The sequence below is a fragment of the Oncorhynchus keta genome, unplaced genomic scaffold, assembly GCF_023373465.1.
Source record: "Oncorhynchus keta strain PuntledgeMale-10-30-2019 unplaced genomic scaffold, Oket_V2 Un_contig_204_pilon_pilon, whole genome shotgun sequence".
In the NCBI taxonomy this organism is placed as follows: Eukaryota; Metazoa; Chordata; class Actinopteri; order Salmoniformes; family Salmonidae; genus Oncorhynchus; species Oncorhynchus keta.
The window spans coordinates 110,001-122,500 of NW_026282042.1; the positions used below are offsets into that span (position 1 = coordinate 110,001).

The window sequence follows — 12,500 nt, forward strand, 5'->3', positions numbered from 1 at the left end:
CATGCAGACTCACACGGTGTTACACAGTGCTTGGTGTAGCATGTCTGCCATGCCGACTCACACAGTGTTACACAGTGCTTGGTGTAGCATGTCTGCCATGCAGACTCACACAGTGTTACACAGTGCTTGGTGTAGCATGTCTGCTATGCCGACTCACACAGTGTTACACAGTGCTTGGTGTAGCATGTCTGCCATGCCGACTCACACAGTGTTACACAGTGCTTGGTGTAGCATGTCTGCCATGCCGACTCACACAGTGTTACACAGTGCTTGGTGTAGCATGTCTGCCATGCCGACTCACACGGTGTTACACAGTGCTTGGTGTAGCATGTCTGCCATGCAGACTCACACAGTGTTACACAGTGCTTGGTGTAGCATGTCTGCCATGCCGACTCACACAGTGTTACACAGTGCTTGGTGTAGCATGTCTGCCATGCAGACTCACACAGTGTTACACAGTGCTTGGTGTAGCATGTCTGCCACTGTGTTCTGTTCCCATGCTTCATGCCATCCTACCAGAGACTCCTCCTTCTGTTTTACCCAGTAAGTTGCCGACTGTCTGTAAGTGCAGTGTGTGGATGGATATAACTGTGTTGGCTCTGTGATGTGAAGTGAGAGTCCTGTATGGTCTGTGGTTGTATGACAGGTAACACAAGTCTCTACTTAGAGTCTGATGTCCGTATGACTATTCACACTGGCTTCCTTTGGGTTCCGTTTTGTGACTTGGTTCATTTGTTTTTCTGAAATGTTTTCAACACTCCTTCTCAGACAAAAATGAACCCTGACAGATTTGAAACAAACCTTCTAGTCTGAAGACACCTTTTTTTTTTTTTACTAACTACTAAATATAAAATACTTTCAAAATCAACTCTTTGATGAGCAAAACAGTTTGTTTTCTCAATCTTATCGTAGAAACACAAAAGACAATGTTGACTACAGGATCACTTCTCTACATGTTTCTTCTCTCACTTGGTGTCATTACACCCCCACACCCCCACACCCCCACACCCCCTCTCCACCTCTTGCATGTCATGTTCACACATCATCCTATATTTCTTCACCTTGATGTTTTTTGTGTGAAGTGTGAAGAAATGCTTTCCACACTTCCTGTGTTGAAAGCATTTAGAGAGTTTTAGGCTGAGAGTTTTAGGCTGTGTTCTAACGTCCATACTAGTCTACCTCTTAGAATCCCCGCCCCCAATACTCTGCTTTATTCTAAGAACTATGTTACTATGGAAACTGGAACAGAGCCTTTGTGTACCTTCCAAATGGAACCCTATTCCCTTTATAGTACACTACCGTTGACCAGGACCCATAGGGTGCCAAGAATAGGGTTCCATAGATGTTGTGTTGTTCCATAGATGTTGTGTTGTGTTGTGTTGTTCCATAGATGTTGTGTTGTGCTCTGTGTGTAGCTGCATGTGGTCAGCTTTCCTTAAACACTCCAACACTTGTGGGTTAATTCATGTTTTCATGGGTTAATTCATGTTTTCATGGGTTAATTCATGCTCTGGCCCCCAATGGTGGAACAAACTCCAGGACACTTCACGGAGGACCTCTTCAAGGAATCATGGGTTAATTCATGTGGCTTTCACTGGGTTAATTCATGTTTTCATGGGTTAATTCATGTTTTCATGGGTTAATTCATGTCTTCATGTCTTCATGGGTTAATTCATGTTTTCATGGGTTAATTCATGTTTTCATGGGTTAATTCATGTCTTCATGTCTTCATGGGTTAATTCATGTCTTCATGGGTTAATTCATGTCTTCATGGGTTAGTTCATGTCTTCATGTCTTCATGGGTTAATTCATGTCTTCATGGGTTAATTCATGTCTTCATGGGTTAATTCATGTCTTCATGGGTTAATTCATGTCTTCATGGGTTAATTTCATGGGTTCTTCATGTCTTCATGGGTTAATTCATGTCTTCATGGGTTAGTTCATGTCTTCATGTCTTCATGGGTTAATTCATGTCTTCATGGGTTAATTCATGTCTTCATGGGTTAATTCATGTTTTCATGGGTTAATTCATGTCTTCATGGGTTAATTCATGTCTTCATGGGTTAGTTCATGTCTTCATGTCTTCATGGGTTAATTCATGTCTTCATGGGTTAATTCATGTCTTCATGGGTTAATTCATGTCTTCATGGGTTAATTCATGTCTTCATGGGTTAGTTCATGTCTTCATGTCTTCATGGGTTAATTCATGTCTTCATGGGTTAATTCATGTCTTCATGGGTTAATTCATGTCTTCATGGATGAATTCATGTCTTTGTGGGTTAGTTCATGTCTTCATGGGTTAATTCATGTCTTCGTGGGTTAATTCATGTCTTTGTGGGTTAGTTCATGTCTTCATGGGTTAATTCATGTCTTCGTGGGTTAATTCATGTCTTCGTGGGTTAATTCATGTCTTCATGGGTTAATTAATGTCTTATGGGTAAATTCATGTCTTCGTGGGTTAGTTCATGTCTTCATGTCTTCATGGGTTAATTAATGTCTTCATGGGTTAATTCATGTCTTCATGGGTTAATTCATGTCTTTGTGGGTTAATTCATGTCTTCATGGGTTAATTAATGTCTTCATGGGTTAATTCATGTCTTCGTGGGTTAATTCATGTCTTTGTGGGTTAATTCATGTCTTCGTGGGTTAATTCATGTTTTCATGTGGGTTAATTCATGTCTTCATGGGTTAATTAATGTCTTCATGGGTTAATTCATGTCTTCATGGGTTAATACATGTCTTTATGGGAAAGCACCCAACTTTTTTTCTGGCTCACAGCTAAATAGGATGTAACACATGTTTGCATTACTCAATAGCAGCCTTGCTAATGTGCCAACTGTTGAGTCATAACCAATGAAGTGACTCACTCAATGTGCTTCTGTTAAACCAGTAAAACACTAGTAATACTCCTATTACAAGTAGGAGTGGAGCTGCGGTCTAAAACACTGCATCTCAGTGCTAGAGGTGTCACTACAGACCCTGGTTTGATTCCAGGCTGCATCACAACCAGCCGTGATTGGGAGTCCCACAGGGCGGCGCACAATTGGCCCAGCGTCGTCCAAGTTTGGGTTTGGCCGGTGTAGGCCGTCACTGTAAATAAGAATTTATTCTTAACTGACTTGCCTCGTTTAATAAAGTTTCAATGACATTTTTTTACAAACAAATATATTTTACTCTAAAATCAATCGGACAAAACACAAAGATTATTAGCCAAGTATTAGGAAAATAAACCATTTGGACCGTGGAAAAGTGTTCCTCTTACTGTACGTATCTATCAGATTAATGACCGTACATATTATCGTGTTTCTTGGCACGCTGTTAGCAGTGTAAAAGTCATCTGAAAAGAAACTGTCTGCAGCAGTGGCTTTGGCTTGTGTCTTTCCTGTCATCAATGTGCTTCCCTGTGATGTGTGTCCTTCCAGAATGACACCGAGGAGAGGATGACGTCTGAGAATACCTGCACGGTGAGTTTCACCTTGGAGACCCAGGGTTCCTGAGGACAAACGTATTTCACAACATTTCATCCAAATCAAAATGATTGTGTTGTTGTTTTAGATTCTGCCCCCCCGTGTTAGATTCTGTCCCCCGTGTTAGATTCTGTCCCCCCGTGTTAGATTCTTGCCCCCCGTGTTAGATTCTGTCCCCCGTGTTAGAATCTGTCCCCCCGTGTTAGATTCTGTCCCCCGTGTTAGATTCTGTCCCCCGTGTTAGAATCCCCCCGTGTTAGATTCTGTCCCCCCGTGTTAGAATCTGTTAGATTCTGTCCCCCCCCCCGTGTTAGATTCCCCGTGTTGTCTGTCCCCCCGTGTTAGATTCTGCCCCCCGTGTTAGATTCTGGCCCCCCATGTTAGATTCTGTCCCCCCGTGTTAGATTCTGTCCCCCCGTGTTAGCTTCTGTCCCCCCGTGTTAGATTCTGTCTGTTAGTTTCTGTCCCCCCTGTGTTAGATTCTGTCCCCCCCCTGTTAGATTCTGTTCCCTGTTTGCTTTTATAACTAAAACGAAAGGAAATATTTCTAATAAATCTCAAGGAATCATCAGCATGATATTTGTTGTTGTATACGATGCATTACAACAGAGATCTGGTTTGATTTTTAGCTCAAATGTAATACAAAAGTGATTCTGAATCTGAAGGGGGAAACATACTACAGAACACATAATTATTACTTTCATGTGGATTAAAGGTTCTGGAACGTTGACCCCATGCAAGGGTCATTCCAGGTTAAAGGTCACCACGGGGATAACTGTGACACAAAGGTTCCGTTCTGTTGTGTTCCGTGTGGTCGTAACGTGACACCACTTGTCAGCTGTCTGTCTTTTTTTTTAATGTCATTCTGCGCTTCATACAAACTCAGCTCTTGTTTCTAGCCTGGTCCCAGATCTGTTGGTGCTGTCTTGCCAAATATAGACATTGTCATGCATCAATGACCATATGGGTTGGCAAGACAACCCAAACAGATCCGCGACAAGCGTTCCTGTTTCACCTTCCCCCAAAGACCTTCTGAGCCATTGTTGCTACATCATCAACAGGAAGGTGTCCATATTATGAGCCATGCTGATGGGTAATATATCGACAACTTCAAGGGGAAGATTGTTCCTTTCAACTTACTGTGTGGCCCCGACATACACTTTTACCAGGTCATGACAGTACCTTTACCAGGTCATGACAGTACCTTACCAGGTCATGACAGTACTATACACCTTTACCAGGTCATGACAGTACTATACACCTTTACCAGGTCATGACAGTACTATACACCTTTACCAGGTCATGACAGTACTATACACCTTTACCAGGTCATGACAGTACCTTTACCAGGTCATGACAGTACTATACACCTTTACCAGGTCATGACAGTACCTTTACCAGGTCATGACAGTACCTTTACCAGGTCATGACAGTACTATACACCTTTACCAGGTCATGACAGTAGTATACACCTTTACCAGGTCATGACAGTATTATACACCTTTACCAGGTCATGACAGTACTATACACCTTTACCAGGTCATGACAGTACTATACACCTTTACCAGGTCATGACAGTACCTTTATCAGGTCATGACAGTAGTATACACCTTTACCAGGTCATGACAGTAGTATACACCTTTACCAGGTCATGACAGTATTATACACCTTTACCAGGTCATGACAGTACTATACACCTTTACCAGGTCATGATAGTATTATACACCTTACCAGGTCATGAAACCTTACCAGGTCATGACAGTACCTTTACCAGGTCATGACAGTACTATACACCTTTACCAGGTCATGACAGTATTATACCTTTACCAGGTCATGACAGTACTATACCTTTACCAGGTCATGACAGTATTATACACCTTTACCAGGTCATGACAGGTCATAGTACTATACACCTTTACCAGGTCATGACAGTATTATACACCTTTACCAGGTCATGACAGTACTATACACCTTTACCAGGTCATGACAGTACTATACACCTTTACCAGGTCATGACAGTACCTTTACCAGGTCATGACAGTACCTTTACCAGGTCATGACAGTACTATACACCTTTACCAGGTCATGACAGTAGTATACACCTTTACCAGGTCATGACAGTATTATACACCTTTACCAGGTCATGACAGTACTATACACCTTTACCAGGTCATGACAGTAGTAGTATACACCTTTACCAGGTCATGACAGTATTATACACCTTTACCAGGTCATGACAGTACCTTTACCAGGTCATGACAGTACCTTTACCAGGTCATGACAGTACTATACACCTTTACCAGGTCATGACAGTATTATACACCTTTACCAGGTCATGACAGTACTATACACCTTTACCAGGTCATGACAGTATTATACACCTATACCAGGTCATGACAGTACCTTTACCAGGTCATGACAGTACTATACACCTTTACCAGGTCATGACAGTACTATACACCTTTACCAGGTCATGACAGTACTATACACCTTTACCAGGTCATGACAGTACTATACACCTTTACCAGGTCATGACAGTACCTTTACCAGGTCATGACAGTACACCTTTACCAGGTCATGACAGTAGTATACACCTTTACCAGGTCATGACAGTAGTATACACCTTTACCAGGTCATGACAGTATTATACACCTTTACCAGGTCATGACAGTACTATACACCTTTACCAGGTCATGACAGTATTATACACCTTTACCAGGTCATGACAGTACTATACACCTTTACCAGGTCATGACAGTATTATACACCTTACCAGGTCATGACAGTAGTACCTTTACCAGGTCATGACAGTACACCTTTACCAGGTCATGACAGTACTATACACCTTTACCAGGTCATGACAGTACTATACACCTTTACCAGGTCATGACAGTACAGGTCATGACACCTTTACCAGGTCATGACAGTATTATACACCTTTACCAGGTCATGACAGTATTATACACCTTTACCAGGTCATGACAGTACTATACACCTTTACCAGGTCATGACAGTACTATACACCTTTACCAGGTCATGACAGTACTATACACCTTTACCAGGTCATGACAGTACTATACACCTTTACCAGGTCATGACAGTAATTAGTCATGACACCTTTACCAGGTCATGACAGTACTATACACCTTTACCAGGTCATGACAGTAGTATACACCTTTACCAGGTCATGTCATGACAGTACCTTTACCAGGTCATGACAGTTATACACCTTTACCAGGTCATGACAGTACTATACACCTTTACCAGGTCATGACAGTATTATACACCTTACCAGGTCATGACAGTATTATACACCTTTACCAGGTCATGACTACTGTTGTCATGACAGTACCTTTACCAGGTCATGACAGTACTGATAATTTACCAGGTCATGACAGTACTATACACCTTTACCAGGTCATGACAGTATTATACACCTTTACCAGGTCATGACAGTATTATACACCTTTACCAGGTCATGACAGTACTATACACCTTTACCAGGTCATGACAGTATCTTTACCAGGTCATGACAGTAGTATACACCTTTACCAGGTCATGACAGTATTATACACCTTTACCAGGTCATGACAGTACCTTTACCAGGTCATGACAGTATATTTACCAGGTCATGACAGTACTGATACACCTTTACCAGGTCATGACAGTACGATACATTTACCAGGTCATGACAGTTTATACACCTTTACCAGGTCATGACAGTATTATACACCTATACCAGGTCATGACAGTACCTTTATTGTCATAACCTTTACCAGGTCATGACAGTACTATAACCTTTACCAGGTCATGACAGTATTATACATTTACCAGGTCATGACAGTATTATACACCTTTACCAGGTCATGAGATAGTATACACCTTTAGAGGTCATGACAGACTATACACCTTTACCAGGTCATGACAGGTACTATACACCTTTACCAGGTCATGACAGTACTATACACCTTTACCAGGTCATGACAGAATAAACCACAAATGGTTTAACGAGAAGGAATTCTTTGGATAGGTAGGAATACTCTGTATTGATAATGTAAGTTTACCGTAGATTGATAATGTAGGGCTACTGTAGATTGATAATGTAGGGCTACTGTAGATTGATAATGTAAGGTTACCGTAGATCGATAATGTAGGGCTAATGTTGATAAATAACGTAGGGCTCCTGTAGATTGATAATGTAGGGCTACTGTAGATTGATAATGTAGGGCTACTGTAGATTGATAATGTAGGGCTACTGTAGATTGATAATGTAGGGCTACTGTAGATTGATAATGTAAGGTTACCGTAGATCGATAATGTAGGGCTACTGTTGGTAAATAACGTAGGGCTACTGTAGATTGATAATGTAAGCTACGTTTGATAAATAACTAGGGCTACTGTATATTGATAATGTAGGGCTACTGTAGATTGATAATGTAGGGTTACTGTAGATCGATAATGTAGGGCTACTGTTGGTAAATAACGTAGGGCTACTGTAGATTGATAATGTAGGGCTACTGTAGATTGATAATTTAGGGCTACTGTAGATTAAAAAGATAGGGCTACTGTAGATTGATAATGTAAGGTTACCGTAGATTGATAATGTAGGACTACTGTAGATAAATAATGTAGAGCTACTGTAGATTGAATTTGTCAGCTGTTATTCTAGGTAGCTTCAGATATATTATCTCCCAGTACAAACCCGGTGTCCTTGTTCCCCTCCTCAGATCAATGAGAGGACTGAGTCTCTGAACCGCTCTCTGCAGAAAAGGTGAGTGAAATCTCTCTCTCTCTCTCTCTCTCTCTCTCTCTCTCTCTCTCTCTCTCTCTCTCTCTCTCTCTCTCTCTCTCTCTCTCTCTCTCTCTCTCTCTCTCTCTCTCTCTCTTTGTCAGTGATGATTTATGTGTACTAAGTCAAACCAGATGTGTTTTCTTTGGTGGCTGTTGGTAAGATAGATGGGTGATATGCTTACAGAGGAGCCTCGTGCTGAGATAGATTAGTTATCTGATCCTATAGCAGCCGTGTGGTGGAATACATTAGACATCTGATCCTATAGCAGCCGTGTGGTTAGACAGATACACTCTAACACTCGTATAGCCGGTGCAACAGGTACGCTCCTCATGGTGAGATAGAGATAGTATGGTGAGGGACAGCATTACTAGAGTCTCAGGGCCTTAAGACAGAGAATGGTGAGAGAGAGAGAATTAGCTAGGAGTCTGAGGGCCTTAAGACAGAGAATGGTGAGAGAGAGAGGAATTAACTAGGAGTCTCAGGGCCTTAAGACAGAGAATGGTGAGAGAGAGGGGAATTAGCTAGGAGTCTGAGGGCCTTAAGACAGAGAATGGTGAGAGAGAGGAATTAGCTAGGAGTCTCAGGGCCTTAAGGGCCTTAAGACAGATAATGGTGAGGGAGAGAGGAATTAGCTAGGAGTCTAAGGGCCTTAAGATAGAGAATGGTGAGAGAGAGAGGAATTAGCTAGGAGTCTGAGGGCCTTAAGGGCCTTAAGACAGAGAATGGTGAGGGAGAGAGGAATTAGCTAGGAGTCTAAGGGCCTTAAGATAGAGAATGGTGAGAGAGAGGAATTAACTAGGAGTCTAAGGGCCTTAAGACAGAGAATGGTGAGAGAGAGGGGAATTAGCTAGAGTCTGAGGGCCTTAAGACAGAGAATGATGAGGGAGAGAGGAATTAGCTAGAGTCTCAGGGCCTTAAGGGCCTTAAGACAGAGAATGGTGAGAGAGAGAGGAATTAGCTAGGAGTCTCAGGGCCTTAAGACAGAGAATGGTGAGAGAGAGAGGAATTAGCTAGGAGTCGGAGGGCCTTAAGGGCCTTAAGACAGAGAATGGTGAGGGAGAGAGGAATTAGCTAGGAGTCTAAGGGCCTTAAGATAGAGAATGGTGAGAGAGAGGAATTAACTAGGAGTCTAAGGGCCTTAAGACAGAGAATGGCGAGAGAGAGAGGAATTAGCTAGGAGTCTAAGGGCCTTAAGACAGAGAATGGTGAGGGAGAGCATCAACTAGGAGTCTGAGGGCCTTAAGGGCCTTAAGACAGAGAATGTTGAGGGATAGCATTAACTAGGAGTCTGAGGGCCTTAAGGGCCTTAAGACAGAGAATGTTGAGGGATAGCATTAACTAGGAGTCTGAGGGGGCCTTAAGACAGAGAATGTTGAGGATAGCATTAACTAGAGTCTGAGGGCCTTAAGACAGAGAATGTTGAGGGATAGCATTAACTAGGAGTCTGAGGGCCTTAAGGGCCTTAAGACAGAGAATGTTGAGGGATAGCATTAACTAGGAGTCTGAGGGCCTTAAGGGCCTTAAGACAGAGAATGTTGAGGGATAGCATTAACTAGAGTCTGAGGGCCTTAAGACAGAGAATGTTGAGGGATAGCATTAACTAGGAGTCTGAGGGCCTTAAGACAGAGAATGTTGAGGGATAGCATTAACTAGGAGTCTGAGGGCCTGAAGAGATGAAGTCATCAGGTGAGCTGGTGTTTTATTGCCTCTCTGTTTCCCATCTGTCAGAGGACACACACACATACATAAACATGCACGCAGGCACACACTCTCACTCACACACACACACATACATGAACATGCACGCAGGCACACACACACACTCACTCACTCACACACACACACACACTTGTAAGAGGAAACATTGCGTGAGGATAATAGCCCCTTTCATAAAATGTGAACATGATGGAACTCATCATCAGAGTCAATGACATCATCGTAACTAATGGTAACCCAAACACACTCGACACAAAGCATCTGTCTGCGTTGGTGGAAGACACTGCTAATAAAGTTGAAAGTTTTCCGGTGTCACATTTATCTGGCCTAAATCAGAGGGACAGGAAGATATTATATTAAAGCAGATGGAAGAGATCACTGTTTAGAGGATAGTCTGTGTTGATATGTGGTCTAGTCTTCTCTGGCTGGGCAGTGAGCTCCTGGTCAGATGTCCTGCTCCTCTGGCTGGGCAGTGAGCTCCTGGTGAGACTAGAGACGCCCTGTTCCTCTGGCTGGGCAGTGAGCTCCTGGTGAGACTAGAGACGCCCTGTTCCTCTGGCTGGGCAGTGAGCTCCTGGTCAGATGTCCTGCTCCTCTGGCTGGGCAGTGAGCTCCTGGTGAGACTAGAGACATCCTGCTCTTCTGGCTGGGCAGTGAGCTCCTGGTCAGATGTCCTGCTCCTCTGGCTAGGCAGTGAGCTCCTGGTGAGACTAGAGACATCCTGCTCTTCTGGCTGGGCAGTGAGCTCCTGGTGAGACTAGAGATGTCCTGCTCCCCTGGCTGGGCAGTGAGCTCCTGGTCAGATGTCCTGCTCCTCTGGCTGGGCAGTGAGCTCCTGGTGAGACTAGAGACATCCTGCTCCTCTGGCTGGGCAGTGAGCTCATGGTCAGATGTCCTGCTCCTCTGGCTGGGCAGTGAGCTCATGGTCAGATGTCCTGCTCCTCTGGCTGGGCAGTGAGCTCATGGTCAGATGTCCTGCTCCTCTGGCTGGGCAGTGAGCTCATGGTCAGATGTCCTGCTCCTCTGGCTGGGCAGTGAGCTCATGGTCAGATGTCCTGCTCCTCTGGCTGGGCAGTGAGCTCCTGGTGAGACGCCCTGCTCCTCTGGCTGGGCAGTGAGCTCCTGGTCAGACGCCCTGCTCCTCTGGCTGGGCAGTGAGCTCCTGTGCTATAGCAAATGTAAATGGAGCTGGTTGGGTTAAACTACACTTGCCTGAAGCAAGAGTAATGCTTGTGGCGTGCAGGAGGCCTGGGGTCAGACAAGTGTTGAAACGGTTTCAGGTTGACTTGAAAGAAGAGCATAGGAGTATAAGTCTACTATCACTTTATTTAGACTATGACACACATTAATCCTTCGCTGTACCCAAAATAGCCATCAAAGGAGTGTGGATTCATTAGATGTCTTAAGAATGAGCTATACCTTTACTTAGCAATGAAATATACAACCCTAACCCTACCTCAGAGTACTATCAACCCTAACCCCTACCTCAGAGTACTATCAACCCTAACCTCTACCTCAGAGTACTATCAACCCTAACCCCACCTCAGAGTACTATCAACCCTAACCTCTACCTCAGAGTACTATGAAAGAATGATGTTGATGGAATAATATGTCTTGTTTTAAAACAGTAACAGCATCAAGAAGAGCCAGCCTCCCATCCCCATCTCTAAGATCGACAACAGGCTGGAACAGTACACTCATGCCATAGAGGTATACTATGCTGTACTTTACTATACTTTACAATAATGTACTATATACCTTACCATGCTTTTCAATACTATACTATACCTTACTATACTTTACAAAACTGTACTATGCTTTAATATACTATACTGTACTATGCTATACCTTCCTATACTTTATTATGCTTTACAATACTTTACTGTACTATGCTATACCTTACTATACTTTACAATACTTTACTATACTTGAATGGACTATACTGTACTATGCTATACCTTACTATACTGTACTATGCTATACCTTACTATACTTTATTATGCTTTAATATACTATACTGTACTATGCTATACCTTACTATACTTTATCATGCTTTACTATACTATACTGTACTATGCTATACCTTACTTTACTATACTTGAATGGACTATACTATACATTACTATACTTTGGTATGCTTTACTTTACTGTGTTTTACTGTAATATACTACACTATACTGTACTATACTACACTATACTATGATGTGCTATGGTATACTATATTATATTCTACCGTACTATACTATACTATAATATATATACTATACTATAATATACTGTACTCTACTCTACTGTACCATACTATACTATACTGTACTGTGCCATACTATACTATAATATAATACACTATACTGTACTATACTATACTGCACTATACTATACTATGCTATACTATACTATACTGCACTATACTATACTATGCTATACTAGACCACACTATACTCTACCATACTGCACTATATAATACCATACTATGATATGCTATACTGTACTATACTACACTATATTATACTGTACTGTACTAT

General features: G+C 42.5%; 1 protein-coding gene and 2 long non-coding RNA genes across 9 annotated transcripts in view; 2 read left to right on the forward strand and 1 right to left on the reverse strand.

Annotated features, from left to right (window-relative positions):
* The window catches only part of LOC127920765 (caldesmon, smooth muscle-like), a 60,856-nt gene that overhangs the window by 6,472 nt on the left and 41,884 nt on the right, over positions 1–12,500 (forward strand). For 2 of the 4 annotated variants that reach the window (XR_008107334.1, XM_052504802.1), the window contains exons 4-7: positions 520–543; positions 3,423–3,464; positions 8,195–8,238; positions 11,604–11,685. Coding sequence is in view for 3 of the 4 variants with exons in the window: in XM_052504802.1 (XP_052360762.1) it covers positions 520–543; positions 3,423–3,464; positions 8,195–8,238; positions 11,604–11,685 (192 nt within the window). In the remaining variant the exon portion in view is untranslated. The remainder of the gene's footprint in view (positions 1–519; positions 544–3,422; positions 3,465–8,194; positions 8,239–11,603; positions 11,686–12,500) is intronic. The other 2 variants (XM_052504803.1, XM_052504804.1) reach the window with 2 other exon arrangements.
* LOC127920767 (uncharacterized) lies at positions 4,498–7,225 on the reverse strand. Of its 4 annotated transcripts, none has more exons than XR_008107343.1 (5): positions 6,405–6,554; positions 6,091–6,206; positions 5,791–5,928; positions 4,729–4,786; positions 4,498–4,671 (listed from the first exon to the last, which is right to left on the reverse strand). It is a non-coding gene; the product is annotated as an uncharacterized LOC127920767 (long non-coding RNA). The 4 variants fall into 4 exon arrangements; XR_008107342.1 differs by lacking the exons at positions 4,498–4,671; positions 4,729–4,786 and adding exons at positions 5,382–5,467; positions 7,172–7,225 and having other exon boundaries at positions 6,405–6,520; XR_008107344.1 differs by lacking the exon at positions 4,498–4,671 and having other exon boundaries at positions 4,686–4,757.
* On the forward strand, positions 4,904–8,185 carry LOC127920768 (uncharacterized). The gene is made up of 4 exons (XR_008107346.1): positions 4,904–4,919; positions 5,058–5,201; positions 5,698–5,975; positions 7,396–8,185. It is a non-coding gene; the product is annotated as an uncharacterized LOC127920768 (long non-coding RNA).